Source organism: Psammomys obesus, unplaced genomic scaffold (assembly GCF_907164565.1).
Source record: "Psammomys obesus unplaced genomic scaffold, mPsaObe1.curated_primary_1811, whole genome shotgun sequence".
Lineage (NCBI taxonomy): Eukaryota > Metazoa > Chordata > Mammalia > Rodentia > Muridae > Psammomys > Psammomys obesus.
In genome coordinates, this window is record NW_026595981.1 from 22316222 (window position 1) to 22338112 (window position 21891).

Genomic DNA, 21891 nt, shown 5'->3' on the forward strand with positions numbered 1-21891 from the left:
ATAACAACAGCAACAACAAAAATTTAGAGCTGGCAGGGAAGATGTGTACCTATAGTCCCAGTTCTTGGCTGGGTAAGATGATTACTTAAGTTTAGGAGTTAGAGACCAAGCTGGGTAATGTATGCAGACACCATGGTAAAAAGGAAAAAGAAAAATTAGAATCAAAATTTAAAATCTGATAATAGCTAAAGGAAAAATATTGTGAAGCATTATATACTTTGTCAGAAGAGACTACATTTGGGGGGTAACCATTAATAGTCGAAATGAGATCAGGCATTAAAAATCATTTTTATAATCCTTTTAGCCTTTTAATCAGCACTTAAATTTCCAAGTGTAGTTAGAGGGCTACTATTTTTACTTATGAAAATAATTATTTGTTTATCTTACAGCGGGCAAATCAAACTAGCAGATTTTGGACTCGCTCGGCTCTATAACTCTGAAGAGAGGTGAGACATTCATCAACACTACATATGGGAAGGTGTATTTATGTCTCATAATTCAAGGCCAACTTTGGTATAGCAAAAACACAATCTCAAAAAACAATTTTTTTAAAGGTAAAACTGATTGTGGGAATTCGAGAAGAATCTTTTTAATTTTAATCTTAATTTAATTAAGAATCTTTTTAATTTAATCTTTTTAATCTCAAATTCTACAAATTATTATGACTGTTAGAATTCTCAAGTTATTTGACTGTGTTACCACCTAGATCTTTTTGTTTGGGTTTGTGACAGAGTTGCTCTATATTGCATTTCCTGTCCTAGAACTCTTTCTGTAAACCAGGTTGGCCTTGAACTCACAGAAATACACCTGCCTCTACCTGCAGAGTGTTGGAATTAAAGGCATGAGCTACCCAGCCTTTATTAATTCTTTTTTTAAAAGATTTTTGTTTGTAATTTTGTGTGTGTGTTTCTCACACACACGTGACTACAGAGATATCCTCCTGAAGCTGGAGTTGCTTATGTTATGTGTATTTGTATACATTTATAGCTTGAGTGTTTTCCATGTATGTATGGATGTTGGCATTAAAGGCCTTGGGGCACCTAAATCTTAGACACTATCTGGATTCTTCATTTAGCCCTCTAGTGAAATAAGTTAGCCCAAGGTGCTAGAAGTGATTTCTTCATCTTTAACTTCTGTCCAGCTTACTTTTGGCCTGTTAATTTGCTTTTGGAATTGTTTTAACAATCTTATCTAAAATTGGCAGCTATTTTTTTTTTTTTGTGTTACATACTTATCAGAAATATGTGAAAAGAATACACACAAATTTTACATCCTGATGGTTTTATGTTTCAGTCGCCCATACACAAACAAAGTCATTACTCTGTGGTATCGACCTCCAGAGCTGCTTCTTGGGGAGGAAAGATACACACCAGCCATTGATGTTTGGAGCTGTGGGTAAGATTTTCTTAGCCTTTTGTTTTGTCTGTAACTCACATAGTATTAACATGTATTGTTTCTTCTTTATATTAGGTATTTGTCTTTCTAAGTATATACACACTTATACACCCATACATAAATATAAATAAAAATAAGTCTTAGTTTAAAAAAAGAAAATAACTTAGCAACTTGCTTTAGTTGCCCAGGCTTTCTTGAAACTGGGAATGCTTCTGAGAGCCCCAATTATCTGGGATAACAGTTATATATCAATATGCCTAGCTTATGTGAAGTCTTTTAGTTAACATTCTCTTCAGTCTCTTTTGATTTTCATTTGTTTACTTACAATCTCCTGAGAAAAAACTAGATCATTTATTATTTCTCATAGTTTAGGTTTTTTTTTTATTGTTGTCACTATTACAGTAACAAAAACAAGAAAATGCTAGGAATGGGGATAGATCTCAATGTCTTACCCACCTAATATTAGTGTGAAGTCCTGGGCTTATTTCTCAGTATTGCAAAAAAAAGCTAATTATTTCATTTTGTTTGCCAATTTTTGAAAGCAGTGAAGTGGTTTTTCTACTGTTCTCTTAAAAATGACCAGTGAGAAAATAATAGTTTATTGGTTTTCTTGTTTATTCAGTTCATTAAGATCTGATAGACTTTCATATTTGATATGTTTTGGTTCATTGTTATATAACGTGTGTGTGTGTGTGTGTGTGTGTGTGTGTGTGTGTGTGTGAGTGAAAGAGAGAGACAGACAGACAGAAAGAGGAGAGTGTGGAAACATATGCCAAGTGTGTTGAACTGTCCATGTAACCCAGAAGAGGGTGTCCGAGTACCCAGAAGCTAGAAGTAGCAGGCAGTTGTACTCTGTCTGACATGGGTGCTGGGAACCGAACTCTGGTCCTCTTCAGGAATAGCAAGTGCTCTTAACATTCTAGCCGTCTCTCTAGTTAAGTCTTTAATGTAGTTCTTCCTATTTTTGATATATTGTTAATAATCTTTAATAGTCTTGTTTTCTTGTTCCAGTCTTCTGTCTGCAATCAGTCATTTCTCTTGAGCTTTTTTTGTTGTTGTTTCCTCCCTCCTTTTTTCTTCTTCCTTTCCTTTTGATTTTTCTACTGAGGATATGTAGTCCTGGCTATTTTGGTTTACTGTGTAGGCCAGGCTGGCAATCTTTGTGGCAATCTTCCTGCCTCTTTCTCACAAATGCTGGGGTTGTAAGTGTGCACCAACATGGCTACTCTGAAAATGATTTTTCTTTTAAGACAAGGTCACATTTAGCCCACACGGTCATCAGACTCATCATATAGCCCAAGAAAACCTTCAACTTCTAATTCCCTTGCATTCAACTACCAAGTGTTGGAAATACAGACATTTGCTCTATTTCTAGCTTGAAAATGAAATGTAAAAGCTATATTTTGTATGTTATGCATTAAAGTGTTTTATTTTTATTAATTCTTTTGAGACAGGGTCTTGTTATGTAGCCCTGTCTGATTCCAGGACAGCTAACACTGCACAAAGAAACCCTGTCTCGAGAAAACCAAAAATAAGGAAAAAGAAGAAGAGAAAACCAAACACACAAACCCAGCACATACTGTTCTGGAAGTTGATATATAGACTAGGGTGATCTTGAACTCACAGGACCCACCTGCCTCAGCTACCCTCCCTCCTCATGTGCTGGGCTTAAAAGCATGTACTACTCTACCAGGGTCCTTAATATTTTAAATGGCTATATCTGTTTTGTTCGTATGTGGTTTGGCAAATTCATGCCACATTCCTTTGTTGGTTATAGGGTATCATTGTTCCCATTCTTTTTTTTGTAAGTCTTTAAGAAGAGTGCTATGGTTTTTATTTGTAAAATTCAACAAGATGGTAGCCTACCTAAATCAAATGGTGTTTTAGTTACGTTTTAATGACTCAAGCTGGATTTACTTGTATTCAGCAGTAGTAACCCAAATTATTATTGCTAAGCTAGAAAGTTAGTAACCCACCCATTAAGGTGCATGAGGAAGATCTTAGAGGCAGGAAAATCAAGAGTTCAGGGTCATCCTTGAGGCCAACTCTCTCTCAAACTCTCTCAACCAACAGAAAAAAACATGCAAGAATTTATAGTTGTATTTGTGTTGTTTTGTTTTGTCTTTTTCAGTCTGTGCAATCTGCTAGATTAGTATGATAAATAAAATGTTGGCTTCATAATAAAGAAGTCTTCCATACCAAAAGATTACCACACTTAGGTATACAAATCAGAGCAGAAAATAGATTGTCAATTGGTGGAGTCAGGAGGATTAAGAGTTCCAAGGTCTAACTGGGTAATTGTCATGTATGCCTTTAGTAAAATCACTTGGGAGGCAGAGGCAGGTGGATCTCTGAGTTTGAGGTGAGCCTGGTCTATAGATTGAGTTTCAGGGCAGCAAGGCCTACATAGAAAAACCCTTTCTTGAAAATCAAAAACAATAAAGAAACAATTCTAGGTCTTCCAAAGAAATAAACTTACTTATTCCTTATTTTCTTTTTTACTACTCTTTTATTTTATTAGTTGGTTTAAAACTGTATTTAGAGGTTGATTTGACAGTTAATATTGGAAACAAACCTTATTTCTATTTTTACTTTTTCTACCTCTAATCAAATTAGGGAAGACACTAGAAAAGCTAATAAAACAAATTATAGGTGAAGTAAAAATTAGGCCATTTGAGGTTAAAAATGCTAATAGAATGAGGCATAGTAGCACACGCCTTTTAATTCCAACACTTGGGAGGCAGAGGCAGAGGCAGGTGTATCTCTTTGATCAAGGCCAGACTGGTCTATATAGCAAGTTCTAAGCAAGCAGGTACACATAGTGAGAACCTTTTTCAAAAAAAAAAAGATAAAAGGAGGAGAAGAAAATGCTGATAAGAAGGCTAGAGCCAATAAAGTTGGCTCAGTTATTAATAGCTCTTGATAGTCTTGCTGAGGAATCCGGGTATCGTTCCCAGGACCCACATGGTAGTTCACAACCATCCTTAACTCCAGTCCCAGGGTATCTAATATCTCTGGCCTCTGTGGTCATGCGCATATGCATGCATAATCCCCCCCCCACACACATCGTATGTATAATTTTAAATAGAAATCTTAGGGCTGGAGAAACAGCTCAACAGTTAAGAATACTTGGCTGTTCTTCCAGAGGACAACCATGGATCTAGTTCCTAGCACATACATCAAGCAATACCTATGATTCCAGCCCAAGGGTTAAAATACTTGTAGCCTCCAAGAATCACATGCAAATACTAAAAAATAAATTATTTTAAAGTGATGATAAAAATGCATTGTATAAAATTCTCAAAGAATTAGTAAAAATATTTTTTAAGTTTTTTTTATTTTTTATTTTTATTAATTACATATACAGTGTTCTGTCTGCACGCCAGAAGAGGGCACCAGATCTCATTATTGATGGTTGTGAGCCACCATGTGGTTGCTGGGAATTGAACTCATGACCTCTGGAAGAGCAGCCAGTGCTCTTAACTGCTGAGCCATCTCTCCAGTCCATTAGTAAAAATATTCTTTTTAAATAAAACTATGTATAGAGCTCAGGATGGTGGCAGAGGGCTGAAATCCTGACATTTTGGAGGTGCAGCCTGGAGAATTGGGAGTTCAGGGCCAGCTTCTGGTTTTTATAGATTCAAACTCAGGTCCTCAATACTTGCTTTACTTAGTGAACCATCTTCTAGCCCTGAATGTCCATTTCAAAATAACAAAGGTATTTAGATAGAATTTATTTAAAAGTCTTGATGAAACTGATTTTAGCTGATAATACATTTTTTTTTTTTGTAAATATATTGCCAGAGGGGTTATAATAGTATTGTATAGTTCTACAGAGCAAATTAATGATAGAAAGTTAATAATCCCTTTGTAGAAATTGCTAAGCATCCTTATAAAATTGTATTTCCTTGGATTACTGTGGTGTGACAGAGATGAAGAACTCCTAACTAAATCCTTTTGCTTATAATAAAGAGGACTGTTGTCTATAGGCAGTAGAGTTTTGATCTGCTAGAAAATTTAAATCCTTTATAATGTCTGTTTTCACCACAAGAAGTTGTTTTTCTATCTTTTAGGCAACCCAAACACTGAAGTTCTGGGCTACTTTACCACCCGATATAGTGCATGTAATCCAGAATCCTATAAAAGTTTATTGAGACACACTTTAGATAGGCTCAAGGGATTTCTTCCTAACCTCTGAATTTTACTCTTTTTTTTCCAGATGCATCCTGGGGGAACTGTTCACAAAGAAACCTATTTTTCAAGCCAATTTGGAACTGGCTCAGCTAGAGCTGATCAGGTATAGTTGCATATATGCTTTTAAGTGTCTGTGTGTGATAAATAAGAATTTCTTAAATTCTTTTTCATTCATAATCTCTTTCACCTGAGAAGTTTTTACATAACCCTGGGTAATTGATGTATATAATAACATATATAAATCAGACATTTACAGATGATAAATATAAATTCATTTTAAGCTAATTTTATAATTATTAAACATGAAATTAAATTTATACAAAGTAATAAAGTAGACATGCCTCTTTATTTTTACATACAAAATGAATTTAATTTTTAATTTATGTGTGGGCATGCACATATGGATGTCATCCTTACAACTTTACAACCTTTCCATCTCTGGACCCCCATGATAGGATGGAACCATCTAGCACTACTTATCTGATGATGACTTCCACACAGTCGTGTGCAACATATACACTGACAAATAAGTCAAGAAAAAAAAAACAAAACATTTTTTTAAAGAGATCAGGCATAGTTAGATATAACTTGGTCTACATAGTGAGCTCTAGACAAGTCAAGACTACATAGTAAGACCTTGTCTCAACATAAATAATGTAAATCAATGAAATTGAAAATTGATTTACTTTTTCAATGAAGCTCAAATGATTAACTCAAGTAGTTTCTAGAATCAAACATTCTAACACAATACAGTCTAAAAATAGACTAAATCGATACTTATATCCTGAAGAATGATGGTAGGAAAATATTGAAAGCCCTCCCTTGAAATTTATTCATTCATTTAGGCAGGCAGGGTCCCTATGTAGCCTTGACTATTCTAGAGCTTGCTATGTAGACCAGAATGGTCTGAAACTCAAAGAGATCCTTCTGAGTGCTGGGATTAAAGGTGTATACCACCATGCCTAGCTAAAGCTTCTGTCTGTCTCTGCCTACCAGCCTCCCTTGCCCCTTTTGTCAAGACAGGGTTTCTCTGTGTTACAGAGCAAGCCAGTATGTTTCTAAAAGAACTAAATTTTATGTATATAGTAAGACAATGCAGTTCAGAATATCATAGTGTAATTTCTGAGCTTAGGTATTTCAGACAGTTTTTATCAGCATTTTGTGGGATTATACCACTCACAGTGCAAGGTTGTTGTGTATTCAGAATCAAGACTTCAGTGAAGTCACACAACACCAGGGATCGCTGCTGGAAACATCTCAGACTTACTACACGTTTGATTTTTTTAGTTAGCTTTTTGGTTGTTGTATATATTCCTCTTGCCAAATTTGACATGACCCAGTTATGTAATCCTTAGTTATGACCCACACTTTTAAAACTAGATGAATAGTCAGTGAAATCCTCCAATTTCTGTCATCACTTTTCAGTTAGTCCACTAAATGATACTATATTTTTCTTTTTCCTCAGTTCAGCTTACAATCTCTTCTGTGTCCGCCTGTGGACCTAGAAAGTATGTTTTACAAGGCTGAAGCGATGGCTTAGCCATTGAGAGCTCTAGCTATTCTTGCAGAGAATCTATGTTCTGTTCCTAGTTACCTTCATGGTAGCTCATAACCAAAAATACCTCTTTAACTTAATGTATTTGAGTGTTTGCTTGCGTGTATGTAATTGCACCACATGCACACATGGTACCCTTGGAAGCAAGAGGAGGTTGTTGGATTTCCTGGAACTAGAGTTACAGAGGCTGGCGGCTGCCATGTGGGTGATGGAAGCAGAATCTGTTTCCTGTTTAAGCCACCTCCCTAGTCTTACCTTTGTGTTCTTTGTCATATGTAAGTACGCTGTATTTGAGAACAGCTGTATAGTAGTAGGCTAAGGCAGTAAGAATCTTTTAAGCTTGTGAGTTTAAGGCCAGCCTGAGCAGCAGCTTGAGTCTTCATCTCAAAAACAGAAAAAAGAAAGAAAGGGGGGAAAAGAAAAACCTGGCAAGATGGGTCAACAGGTAAAAGTACTTTTTCTCAAGCTTGATGACCTTATTTTAATCACTGGTACTCACATGGTAGAGAGATATCCTGAAAGTTGCTCACTGACTTACCTATGCACATATATTCACACACTAATTAAATAAATGTAGAAAATTTTGTTGGAAAAAAGAAAGACTTTTTTTTTTAGACCAGCCTCCTTGAGAAAAGATCTAAGGAACCTCAGCTCCTCACATGTGTCCTGTTGGTTGTTGTTGTCAGTGTTTATAGAGCCAGACTGCAGTGGGCCAGTGAGATGGCTTCTGGTGTACCTTACCATTAAGCCGAACAACATATGTTCCATCTACAGGACCCACATGGTAAAAGGAGAGAACTGACTGTTGAAAATTATTTTTCTGATAACCACTAGTGAGTTGTGGCATATGCACCACTTTCCATAGAAACACACAAAAACTAACTAAATATCATTGAAATCTTTAAAACAATAAAAAGTAAAATGAAAGCTTGGTAAATGGCTCAGTGTTATGTTAAAGTATTTGCCTTGCAGTCATAATAAGCTGTTTGGTCCCAGAACCTATGTACAAAAAGCAAGTGTGTGGTGTTACATGCTTGTGACTTTACTGCTGGTGAGGCAGAAATAGGTAATCTTGCCATCCAGTTTTAGCCCCCTCAGCAAGCTTCAGACCACGTGAGAATGCCTGTCTCAAAAGTAAGGAGGGTAACACCTAAGGAAAAGCATCTAAGGTTGACCTTCATATGCACATGCACACAAACACATAAATCATAAAGGATACATGAGGCCAGAAAGGCAGAGGATCTCTGTGAGTTCACGGTCAGCCTGGGGTACAGATCAATTTCCAGGATTGCCAATTCTACACAGAAACACAGTCTCAAGACCCCCCCCCCCCAAAAAAAAAGACCATGAATAAAGCTTGGTTTCTGTTTGAACTTTGGAGGAGATAAAATTACAATTTGCTTTGAAAGAACTTAAAGCCTAGTTAATTATATAGGCTATGAATAGAATTTTTGGTTGTTTCTTTTTTATCTTTTGTTAATTCTTTGTGGAGTACATATTTTCTTTTTCCTTTCACCATGGTTTCTGGGAATTGAACTTAGGTCATTGGCAGGAGCAATCTTTCCACTAAGCTGTTTCTCCAGCCACACTTTTAAAATGTAAACTATAATAGGCAATTTGGGGAATGCTTGAAACTAGAATGGAATTTGGGCCTCTTTCTTGCTGTATTTTGTGTTGTTCCTTTTTCCTTTTCTTTTTCACTGTTCCTTTCCCTTGTTCTTTTTCTTTTGGTTTGTTTCTGTTTGGTTTGTTTCATTTTGAGGCAGAGTCTCTTTATAGGCCATACCTACCAACTCACAGTTTTTACTATTTGAAATTAATTCTGCCAGGTGTGGTACCACATGCCTTTAATCTCAGCCTGCCTCTGGAAGAAGAGGCAGATTATTTCTCTGAGTTCAGGGCCATCCTGATCTACGCAGTGATTCCAGGACAGCCAGGGCTATATAATAGAGAGACCTGGTCTTAAATAAGAAAGAAAATAAATTAATTCTACTTGAGTAGAATAAAATCGGTAATGAAAACATTTATAGATAAAACATTCTTTATAAAATATGTGAATCAATTTGAATTAGATTTTCAATATTTCCAGTATGTTTTTTTATAACCAGTTCTCTTATATTGCTTCTCTTTAGAGCAAGTAAGGTCATGCTTGGCTTTTTTTTTTTCTTTCTTTTAATTTCTACTAGTGTAATAGTGTAATAAGTCATAGAGTGCCCAGACCTTAGAAAATGACAGTTTTTCTTCAGGAACCTCTAGAAGTCATGAAGCTCATGATTCACTTCATTGCACTTGTCCTTTTGTTTTCTTTTCAGTCGTCTCTGTGGTAGCCCTTGTCCAGCAGTGTGGCCTGATGTTATCAAGCTACCCTACTTCAACACCATGAAACCGAAGAAGCAATATAGGAGACGCCTAAGAGAAGAATTCTCTTTGTGAGTTTCGCACAGTCCTCTTGTATCTCTTTTCTGTTTCTAGCTTCTGTTGGGACTTGGCTTTTGCTGTTAATCCCAGTTTACTATAGCAAAACATTTTAATAACATCGTTGTTTTGTTTTGTTTTGTTTTGTTTGAGATAGCCTGAATATGTACCTACCCCTGGTTGGCTTGGAACTCACTAATAGACCAGGCTGGCCTCAAACTCATAGAGATCCACTTGCCTCTGTCTCCTGAGTGCTAGGAGTAAAGGTGTGCAGATGTGGATATGGAGGTCAGAAGACGATTTTCAGGAGTTCAATCTCCTTTTACCATGTGGGTCTCTTAATATGAATGTTTTGCCTGCATGCATATATGTGTCTGGTTCCTGCAGAGGCCAAATGAGGATGATAGCTCCCTGGAACTGGGAATTGAACCAGGGTCATCTGCAAGAACAGCCAGTGCTCTTACCCTGTGAGCCATCCTTAGAAATTGTAATTTTGAAGAGCTTATTTTATTAGTCCTTATTTCTAATTTTTTTCTTATGAAGACCTTGGACAAATAAAAACCATTTTATTTTGAACAATTTGTGGATTTCCTTGTACTTCTTTGACCTTCCTAAGGAAAGAGAATAGAATTCTTGGTTTCATTAGTTTTCATTGTAGCATTTCTTTTAGAAGAGGAGACAATGCTCTTAACCACTGAGCCATCTCTCCAGCCCCAAGTATTTCTTAAATCATGTTTGAGATCTGTTGCTTGCATTAGCCAATTTCCAATTTTCTTTGCTCAGTTTTACATGGAGATGGAAACTCAAATAACTTTTGATACAGGCTTCCTGGTTTGAGAACATAGGGTTTTTGTGAGTTTTGATATCTCTGCTCCTTTCTATAGCATTCCTTCAGCAGCTCTTGATTTATTGGACCACATGCTGACACTCGATCCTAGCAAGCGTTGCACCGCTGAACAGACCCTGCAAAGTGACTTCCTTAAAGATGTGGAACTCAGCAAAATGGCACCTCCAGAGTAAGTATTTGTGGCTGTATAATGACTCCACAAACTTCCTGCTAGAAGCAGAAAATGAGAAACTTAAAAAAAAAACGTTTATCAAAATAACTGCAAATGATTATGTCAGTTCCAATGGCGTGTTACTGTCGATATATCAAATAATAAATAGATTTAACTATACTTGATTGAAGTTTTTTTTGTTTGTTTGTTTTTTTAAGTTTCTGGATTTCTAATATATATTGTGCTAAGCAATGTCTTTGAAAATATTCCTTGTACTTTTTGCTCTTATCCATTCCTTCTAGTATAATCATTTATGTTGTTACTATATATTTCTCACACTGCAAGAACAGTTCTAATTTTAAATAGTTTGCATCATTTTCAGGTCTGTAAAGTTTGTTTTGTTGTTTGTGTTTTTTAAACCAGGTGGTTACTGTAACTCTATGTAGATCAGGCTGGCCTTGAACTCACAGAGATCTGCTTCCCTTTGTCTCCATGAATTTTTATGTAAATCTTGGTGTGGATCTCTTTCATAGTTTTTATTTTTTCATTTTTTACTTATATACCTGTGTGTGCATACACACATACAACACTTGTGTAGAGGTCAGAGGATAAACTTTGAATCTGTGCTCCTATTCTCCCTTTATGCATCTAATAACAGAATTCAGGTGGTAAGGATTCTGCTAGCTAAAAGGGCCTTTGCTACCTTAGCCACCTCTATAACCCTCTTTCATCACAGTTTGACAAATACCCTGTACAGTAGAGAGGATCTTTAGAGAGTCTATACCCAAATTCATCTTTATGGCACATAAAAGATCTTTTATTTTAAAGTGGCAGTATTAATGCTTTTATGCTAGATTTCTTTTATTTGTTTGTTTTTTATGTCAGTACTATGGGCCTCATACATGTTAGTCAAATGCTTTACCATGAGTTGTATCTTATTATTTTTTTTATGTCTTTATGTGAGTGGTTGCCTGTGAGATTGAGAGATGGTTTCAGATTTACTGGAGCTGTCAGCCACTAGACATGGCTGCTGGGAGCCGCAAGAACAGCACAAGCTCTTAACCACTGAACAGTCTTTCCAGCCCTTTAGGGTATTTTTTGTTTGTTTGTTTTTGGGTTTTATTTGGTTTGGTTTGGTTTTTTAGGGGACCCATCTGACTTGCCTAAGTTGGCCTTGAGCTTGGGATCCTCTTTAGATGCATTTTCTTACCAGAGAAGTACTGGCAGTGTGGTAAACACCTACAGTCCCAGCACTTGGATGGCTATGGTAGCTGAATCAAGCGTTCCATGTTAGCACAGGATGATATGTCTTTCTCCCAAATAAAAACAAAAGAGGGGGCATAAATAAGTATATAAATATATGGTAACTGTAAATTTTATTGCTCTGAAGATCTATCCGGATTGATTATTATATTAGAATTTTTATATATAAACTTTTTACTGAAATTTAGGAACTATTAGTTTTGTTTGTGTGTTTTTTTGAGACACAGTGTTTCCCTGTGTGACCTGGAACTCACTAAGTAGACCCAGCTGGCTTGTAACAGGGATTCCACCTTCCTGTGTCCCCTAGAATTGAAAACACAACCAGCTTAACTCCATGAATGAAAAAGTTGATATCAAATCATACAAATTCAGTGGAGAATTTAGTACAAGGTGATTTAGTCATGATTTTTGTTTTTCCTTTTGGTTTTTTAAGACAAGGGGTTTTTTTGTTGTTGTTGTTGTTTTTGTTTTTTTGTTTTTGGTTTTTTTTTGTGTGTGTAGCCCTGGCTGTCCTAGAACTAGCCCTGTAGATCAGGCTGGCTTCAAATTCCTTAAATCCCTGGCCTCGGATTTAAGGGCATGTGCCACCACCACCTGGCCTAATTATGATATGTTTCAGGATTTAAAGCACCATCTATCTCTCTTGTGCGTGCGTGTGTGCGTGCGTGCGTGTGTGTTTTCATGCTCTTGCCAAAGTACAGGTCAGGGAAAGTTGTGGGAGTTGGTTCTCTTTTTTTCCATATGGGCTCCAAAATTGAGCTCAGGTTGTCATGCTTGGTGCCAAGTGCCAGCCTCTTTCCTAGGCTTTTATAACTATTAATAAGCTATTCATCTCTGTGCTTTTCTTTATCCTTAGCTGAAACTTGACCAGTAAAGTTCTCTTTATTCACTTGACATGAACAAAAACAATATATGACTATGTAGGAGTTGGTTCGTGTATTAGTAAGATCCCTGTTTCTTTATCCCTGTTTGCATTAATCTTTTTGACCTTTATTTCCACAAACTACTACCTGCTGTGACTCTTTTTATACTGCATTCTAATGCTTATGTTTCTTTATTTCCCTTAATTTTTTACTGTAATTGTATTTCCATTTACTCACTACTTACTCTTCCTTTGTTTTGTGTTTTTTTCAGCCTACCTCACTGGCAGGATTGCCATGAATTGTGGAGTAAGAAACGTCGACGGCAGCGACAGAGTGGAATTGTGATAGAAGAGCCACCTCCATCCAAAGCTTCTCGAAAAGAAACTACCTCAGGAACAACAGCTGAGCCTGTGAAGAACAGCAGCCCAGCACCACCTCAGCCTGCTCCTGTCAAGGCAGAGCCTGGTCCTGTGGATGCAGTAGGTCAGCACTGGAATGTAGCCTTCTGCTTTTATTAAGTGCACTTAGTAGATTTTGAGGGAAGAAGGGATTTATGTTCATATCCCTGTACTTTTTGTCCAGTGGAGCATTAATAAGACATTGATGTTGTCATTTCTGAGGAGAAATAAACCTTATTTTCTACACCTGGTTTAGAAAGTTTACAATAGGTTATTTTTATTCTTTGAAATGAGGAATACTATATATCATTTAGATTTTTGTGGAAGAAACTAGCCAGTTAAATAAGATTATGGTTAGTTTACTCATGGACTTTTTTATTAATTAAAAAATTTTATTAATTAATTTTATTTATGTGTATTGGTGTTTTGTCAGCATGTACATCTGTGCACCTTTTGTGTTCATTGGCTGCAGAGGCCAAAAGATGATACCAAATCTCCTGGGACAGACAGTTGTTAACTGTGATATGGCTGCTAGGAATGGAGCCCAAGTACTGTGGATAAGCAACCCCTTAATCACTGATCCAGCACTCCAGCCTCTAAATCATGGCTTTTTAGCAATAATTTAAAGTTGTTATGTTAGATTTGATAAGGCTTTAGAATCTAGTCATATCAAGTCACAGTTGCTAAATGTAGTTGGTTCTGTAGACTGTTACTTGACTTATATAATAATATACAATAAAACTGTCAAAATAACCATTACAACAAAGACTTTCTCATCACGTTTTTTTAAACTACAGATCTTTTTCATTTTCACTTCTCTGTTGACTCAGTAGCCTTGAACTTAGGATCTTTCCTCAGCCTTCAATGTAGCTGAGACTACGATATTATTTTCAACATTTGGTACACATTAGAATCATCCAGAAAACTTAAATACCCTCAGATCAGTGTGGTGGCAAATAATTGCAACACAGCACTGGGGAGGTGGAGTCAGGAGGATCAGAAGTTCAAGGTTATTTTCCACTACACACCAGTTTTGAGGGCAGTTTGGGATACAGGAGATAAAAAACCCTTGAATAAATGCCAACTCTCTTGGCATAGTAGGCACCTGAATTCTTAAATCCATCCTAATACTTTTTACATTAATAATGGTTGAAAATCACTGCCCTAGAAGAATACAGATAAAATGTAGTCACTGTTTGTTTGTGTGTTTGTTTTATGTATGTGGGTGCTTTGTCTACATGTACATTGTACATCTACACACCAGAAGATAGTGTGTGCACATCACATTGTTGTGAGTTGCCATGTGTGTGCTGGGAATTGAACTCAGGACCTTTGGAAGAGCAGTGAGTGCTCTTAACTACTGACCCATCTCTCTAACCGAAAATATAGTCCCTTCTCTATATAGTGTCAAGATGCTTTAGTTAGTCCTTGTATTTTATTTGTTGTTTTAATTTCTGTTTTATTGGAGGTACCACATAATCTGTGTAGAGATCAGAGGAGAACCTGTGGGAGTTGGTTCTCTCCAGTACATGAGTCCTGGGCTTTATACAGTTGTCATTCTTGGTGGCAAGTGCCTTTTAGCTACTGTGCCATCTCACCAGTCCAAGTCTTTGCTGTTTTATACAGAAATAAATAATTAACTGTGATATAATAATATGAGATGTTAAATCATGAGGCATTCAAAATGAAACTATGCCTTTGAATACTATAAATTGCTTTTTTGTCAGTTGAAAAAGGCAAAGGTCCTTTCCCTTCCTTGTCATCTAATATTGGCTCTACTCTCATCCCACAGGCCTTGGTGACATCACACAGCAGCTGAATCAAAGTGAATTGGCAGTGTTATTAAACCTGCTACAGAGCCAAACTGACCTGAGCATCCCTCAAATGGCCCAGCTGCTTAATATCCACTCCAATCCAGAGATGCAACAGCAGTTGGAAGCCTTGAATCAATCTATTAGTGCACTCACTGAAGCCAATTCCCAGCATCAGGACTCAGAAACCGTAGCCCCAGAGGAATCATTGAAGGAGGTACCCTCTGTATCTGTGGTCCTGCCTTCAGCAGAACAGACAACTCCTGAAGCTTCAAACACACCAGCTGACATGCAGAATATGTTGGCAGTTCTCTTGAGTCAGCTGATGAAAACCCAAGAGCCAGCAGGTAACCTGGAGGAAAACACCAGTGACAAGAATAGTGGGTCACTGGGACCCCGAAGAACTCCTACAATACCACAGGAGGAGGCAGCAGGTAAACAGACCGGTCATGAATCTCATTGAGCTCAGGTGCTGTTGACCCCCTTAAAAAAATCTCTTAATGTTTTCTTTTTTACATCATTGGTCTCAGTTTCAGTTTTCTGTAATCTAGTTACAGGAGAACATAGCACCAAATGATGTATATCTTATCCAGCTTTTTCATTTACAAAGCACCTTTCATATGCTGATAATTTTTTCAATTAATAAGGTACTGGTAAGTAAACACCCTATGTTCTAACCAAGGAAGCCAAAGTTATAGGTAGTGAAGTATTTTGAACCACTATGTATGTGGTAGCTAGTTAGTATTAGAAAATCTGACTTTTAAATAAACATCACATTGTTCTTTACCTCTAGTGGAGTAGATCCTGGAAACCAGAATCTTATCTGGAAGATACAGTCAAGAAAGCCCTAATAAACTATATCAGTTCCTGAAAATAATAGGGGAATTATTCTGAGAAGATAAACACCTTACATTTTCTTTCCAAAAAGTAATAGTACCTAAAAGTGTTTAAGTCTGTGTTTCTGAAAGTTGACAGTGGAATCAGGAAATAAGCATTATGAAAAGAAAAGAAAAAAACTGAAGGGAAGAAAATGTGTGTTATACTTTGTGTTACATGACCACACCATACAATTTATTAGAGGGAAATGCATTGTAAATTCTCATCAATTCTGATTCACAATCTGTTTGCAAAATCTTACTATGTGAAAGTGTTTTCAACTCCTTGGAAATTATCATTGGCCTGAAGATCTCATGAATTGGGGAATAAGAAGAGGCACAGAGGCTGAAGAGGTATACTAGCTTTGAACTTTAGGGTCTTGCATTTACATTTGATCTCGGTTGGTACAGAAAATACATTCTTTATTTTCACTAGCACAAGGTCAAATACATACCCTGTTTTTTTTTTTTTCGTGTTATTAAAAATTATTAAAACTGAAAGACAATAAAATTAACCTTTTGTTTGGTGAATAGGAAAACTGCAATCTAAGAAACTTAAGTAAGTCTGTGCTGTTGATTATTAGCAGACAAAGCTAGAACTTGTACACTCATGTCTTGATTCACTTTGCTATTCTCTATGTTGATTGTAATGATTTTAATAGGCATAGTAATACAAAAGGCTGTATACCATGGCTTGAGAGATGGCTCAGAGGTTAACAGCGCTGGCTACTTTTGGAGAGAACTTGGGTTCAATTCTTAGTACCCATACAGTGGCTCATAACTGCCTGTAATTCCTCTTTCAGAGGATCTGATGCCCTCTTCTGACCACCATGAACCAGGTACACTAGTGGCACACAGACATACCCCAAGGCAAAACATTCATACAATAAAAATAAAGATATAAATTTAAATAAAGGAAAGACTATGTAGAATTAAAGCAAATTTTTTATCTCTTGTCTCAGATTCTGATCCTACCTAGTTATCCCTCAAAAAATAAATAACAATTTTCAACTCAAAAAATACCTGAAAGATCTTGGTCAAATTAAATAACATCCTGATTGAAAAATAGTCACCAAACAGTTGATCCAATAATCTAGAGAGCACATAATAAAGTTGAGGTGAGAATAAGTCATAACATATAGCTAAAAATTGGATATGCTTTTTGAGAAGAATGTAAAAATGCCATTACTAAATATGAATACAAATGTTGGGCATGATGTCATACATTTTTTGATCCCAAAATTCAGGAGACCAACCAGGTCCAAAAAAAAGGTAAAAAATAAATACAAACACCACCACCACCACCAAAATTCTCAACTAATTATAGTCATCCCTGGATTATCTCGTGTCTCTGCAGTTTTTATAGCACAAACTGACCTCAAAACTTTGATCCTCCTGCCTTGTGCCACCATACCTGGGGGCTTCTTCCTTGGCCATTTCACTGTTCATTTAGCACTTCCAGCAGAGGGCAGACTATAAACCAGAAAGGTGATGCTCTTAGTTTGGCAAATTTAGTTTTTCTGTACTGATAAGAAAGGGTAATGGTTGAAATCTAATAAATGAAAAATGTAAGCTATTTTTAAATTTATTTACCTCTGTTCATTAGTAGTATTAAACTATTACAGAGTGACAACATCAACACTTTAAATGTGAAGACACTATGATTTATAATTTATATTTTTAGTTTTAACTCTTTTAAGAAGTGCTATTAACTTTAGTAGTTCTTTAATGAAAAAGTAATATAAATGGAAGAATCTAAACTGCCACGTTCACTGCCATGCCTTTTAAAGTTTGTTTGCTTTTTTGCTTTGTTTTGTTTTCTTCAATATTAAAAAGTTGATGTTTTTTTAATGTCGCTGATACTTAAATATCTTCTTAAAAAGAGATAAGTGTTATTGACAGTAAAAGGCTATGAAATATGTAATATATGGTTATACTTCAATTATCCTATCCTTTCAGGTTATTTATTCTCCATATGGTAAATTTTCAGTAGCTGATTTTCTTCTGCCTTAAATTCAATTTTTCCTGCTACTCAGCTGACCAGCTAATCAACAAGTAACTTGGAGTTACATATTATAAAGTGGACTATTCCATTTTAGAACTGAAAATTGATATCCTCTTGCCTGCCTGGCTTGTGCCCCAATCCCAGAAACTCTTAGGCTGTTTACCCCGTTTGTTGTGTCATATAATCGCCAGCCTCTTTTTTCACTGCACAATGTTAATTTTTTTTTTTTTATTTTTATTTTTTGGTGGTGGTGATGGTGGTGATTTTTTGTTTTTTTTTTTTGAGACAGGGTTTCCCTTACACCAGGGTTACTCCTTACACCAGGCTGGCCTTGAACTCATACAGATCTACCTGCCTCTGCCTGCCAATTGCTGGGACCACAGGGGTGTGCGACAGGCCTGGCTTGTATATTGTTTTTAGAGTGCTTTCATCTGCATACTTAAGCAGTGCAAACTTAATTACTTACTGTATTTACTTATCTTTACAAAGTTACTCAAGATAATTATACTACAGAAATACCAAATGGTAACCAAAAACTGGTTTTGGCTTGACTAAGTAATGACATTACTTCACTGACTAACAAAATAGAAGAATGACCATATAGATGTTTTAAAATGTTCCCGTAGGGAAAAAGAAAAGCTGTTTTGTTTGGAAGATAAGAACAGAACATTTTACCTTTTATCAGGTTGAATCTGAATCCTTGAGGGCATTAATCTTACTGTTTTTGTTTTACTAATTTTATATGACCTCATGTCATTTTATCTATTTCATTTCTTGCCTTGGTAAAGGTGCATTTTTTAGACAAAATTAGACAGCAATTGAAAAAAGCAAAAGCCTGAGGACATGGTTTAAGAAAGTGATCTTAGTGATAGTTGAATCTAGTATTAGTTTATTATATTTCTGAATAGTAAATTCTTAACACGGATGAACACATTTTTATCAGCAGTGCAGTTCTGCGTAACACTGCTAGAGTGATTTATCTTTTTTCATAGCATTAAAATACATGCAGAAGGTAAGAAAACAAAATTGAAAATTATAATAGGATTACTTTGGTCTTTGCAATTATTCAGGAACCTGCCTAACTATGTGGTTGGTTAATATCTTTCTTGAGGATATGATTATAGAGAAAAATGACTAAAATTTAGAAAAGCAAAGAATCTTTTTATACATGTTAAGTTTTTTTTTCTTGATTGCATCTCCCCTGTATATTTTTTAAGTTGTATTTCACATTAATCTTAATCATCAAATATTGTAAAAATTTGTTAGTCAGATTTGCACTTTGTTCAGAGAGATTATGTTCTAGAAATGTGACCACAGCTTGTATATTGTTCCTTCTCATCTTCCTTCTCTCTGCTTTATTTTCAATAATGTTTTCATCTAACAGCAGAAGGGATGGAGAGGTTGCCAACAGCCTGCATATTAGAACAGTTCTTTAAGGAAGGAAATCTCAGACAAAAATATTCAGGACAGTCATTTGAAATATAACATCTTTTTATACCAGCTGTCAGATCCAGAATGCAATGGTTTTACTTCTAATCACTTGATTATTTTATTTATAAATTTCAGTTTCCTGATCCCAAGGGTTTTTTTTTTTTTTCTTTAATATATCTGGTTACTTGTATTGGTATTTATTTATGTTGAGCAGTATTTGTTTGTGTTTATAATCACATGTGATTTTTAAGATGGTGTTTAAAAGAAGTAACCCTTCCACAGCATGTCCTCCTCACATTCTTCCACCAGAGAAGAGGCCCCCTGAACCCCCTGGACCTCCACCGCCGCCACCTCCACCCCCTCTGGTTGAAGGCGATCTTTCCAGCGCCCCCCAGGAGTTGAATCCCGCCGTGACAGCCGCCTTGCTGCAACTTTTATCCCAGCCTGAAGCAGAGCCTCCTGGCCACCTGCCACATGAGCACCAGGCCTTGAGACCAATGGAGTACTCCACCCGATCCCATCCAAACAGGACTTACGGAAACACTGATGGGCCTGAAACAGGGTTCAGTGCCACTGACACTGATGAACGCAGTTCTGGTCCAGCCTTGACAGAATCTTTGGTCCAGACCCTGGTGAAGAACAGGACCTTCTCAGGCTCTGTGAGCCACCTTGGGGAATCCAACAGTTACCAGGGCACAGGGTCAGTTCAGTTCCCAGGGGACCAGGACCTCCGTTTTACCAGGGTCCCCTTAGCATTACACTCAGTAGTTGGACAACCGTTCCTGAAGTCTGAGGGAAATAGCAACTCTGTGGTACATGCAGAAACCAAATTGCAAAACTATGGGGAGCTGGGACCAGGAGCCACTGGGGCCAACAGCTCAGGAACAGCTCTTCAGTGGGGGGCCCCAGCTCAGTCTTCTGCTTATGGAAAACTCTACCGGGGGGCTGCAAGAGTCCCACCACGAGGGGGAAGAGGGAGAGGAGTTCCTTATTAACACAGAGACATCAGTGCCCTGAAAGATTCCTTCCCTATCCGTCTTTCCATCTAGACCTCTGAACCTTTAATGAAATCACTTGCCAGAGCAAGGTAATCGTCTGCATTTGGCTACTGCAACGCTGTCTGTTGTTTTCCTTGCTCACTTGCTACTAGCAGGCGAGTCAATGATGTTGGCACCAGTTCCTCCTGGATGGGCAATAGCCAGAATATTTACTCTGCTCTATGTAGGAGCTATAGTAGAAAATATGGAGAAAAAGAGACATTCAGTCGAAAAGTAATTGTTGCAATGAGCTTATTGCCTGCACTTGGGCAGAAGAGAGTTTTGTTTTGGGATGACTCTGGAGAGGCTTTGGTTTTTAAAGTGTTTTTTTTTTTTTTCCTTCTCTGTTTGTGCCTCTGTGTGTGCGTGTGTATGTGTATGTGTGTGTGGTTTCTTTGGAATTTTTATTTAGTTCCCCTTCAACACCCTCTCCCCTTTAAAAAAAATAGTGTTCACAAGATCTGAGCTCCTCTTAGGCCTTTGCTAGAATGGAAACAGTGGACTGGCTGGCTTAAATGTTTCCTTCTCTACCATCTCACATTTTTTGCTTCAGTGAGCACCCCCTTTATCCCTGTTAAGCATCTTGTACATACCTTTTTCCAAATAAATCATCCTTAAGTTTGCTCAGTTTTGGCAAAATTTATGTCCCTGTCCCTGCACATACAGCAGGCTGTAGAGAGTGGTATTTTCTTGGGCAAGTAGGTAGACTTTACCCAATCTTTGCTTTCTGCTTGTTTACTTTTCCTCCTCCTTTCCTTCTCTCCCTTCTGTCCGCTTTTCTTTTTCCTTCTTCCTCCTCTGTGTGCCCACCCCTATTCTTCTCTCCTTGTGTCATTTTGAGGCATTTGTTTGGCGAAAAGAAATAGTAAAGATGCCCAAGAACCTGGAATACTTTTTTTTTCCTTTTTTTCTTTTTTTAAATAAAGGAAAGGAAATTCAAACTCCTACATTGTTCTTTGTAACTCTTCAATTCTAAAATTTGTTTTATTTCATTTTTGTTTTTAAGCCACGGTCTAATGGGGAAGTTGATTTGTAAATGGACAGCATAGGACATTGCTGCTGAGCTGTGGTTAGAGATGATACCTCTATACCTAGAGGGGTAATAAGATCAGTAAGCATGTTGTTTACATGTATATTTTCATGTTAAAAACTTTCAAACAAAGCCTTGTGATACTGTCAGAGGAAAAACCTGAAAATACATGGACACTTAACCTAGTATAGGGTATATATCTGAAGGTGTATCAATCCCTGATAACTTTAAAGAAAAAATTTTAAGCTGTGTACCATGAGAAAGAACAGTATTGATACATCGCAGCATCTTGTAGGGATCATTTTGATTGTGGTAAAGGGTGACTTCCTGACAAGAACTTTGCCTTATCAAAACAAGAAGTGGAAGAGAAGAAGGATTTCAGAGTCGAGTAACACTAGAGGCTTCTCGTTATGGCTGCCGTTTCTGAGTATCAGCATTTTGAGTATTTTAAAAACATACATGTCATATAACTGATCTGCACAGACTTAGGCATTTGTAAAATGTAGGTTAAGCTCCCTTTTACAAAGAAAGGCAAACGTACTTTATCTTGGAGAATAGTTTTCACTCAAGTGAAATTTCATGTTTCAATACCAAGTTCTTATGTTAAAAATATATAGAAAG

At 36.8% G+C, this 21891-nt stretch overlaps 1 protein-coding gene across 7 annotated transcripts in view; it reads left to right on the top strand.

Annotated features, from left to right (window-relative positions):
* The window catches only part of Cdk12 (cyclin dependent kinase 12), an 81204-nt gene that overhangs the window by 32758 nt on the left and 26555 nt on the right, over positions 1–21891 (top strand). For 3 of the 7 annotated variants that reach the window (XM_055619676.1, XM_055619674.1, XM_055619675.1), the window contains exons 7-14: positions 390–446; positions 1294–1395; positions 5615–5692; positions 9457–9573; positions 10444–10575; positions 12955–13166; positions 14874–15326; positions 19486–19903. In XM_055619676.1, the coding sequence (XP_055475651.1) occupies positions 390–446; positions 1294–1395; positions 5615–5692; positions 9457–9573; positions 10444–10575; positions 12955–13166; positions 14874–15326; positions 19486–19903 (1569 nt within the window). Of the gene's footprint in view, positions 1–389; positions 447–1293; positions 1396–5614; positions 5693–9456; positions 9574–10443; positions 10576–12954; positions 13167–14873; positions 15327–19485; positions 20864–21891 lie in introns of those variants that run through there. The other 4 variants (XM_055619671.1, XM_055619672.1, XM_055619673.1 and 1 more) reach the window with 3 other exon arrangements.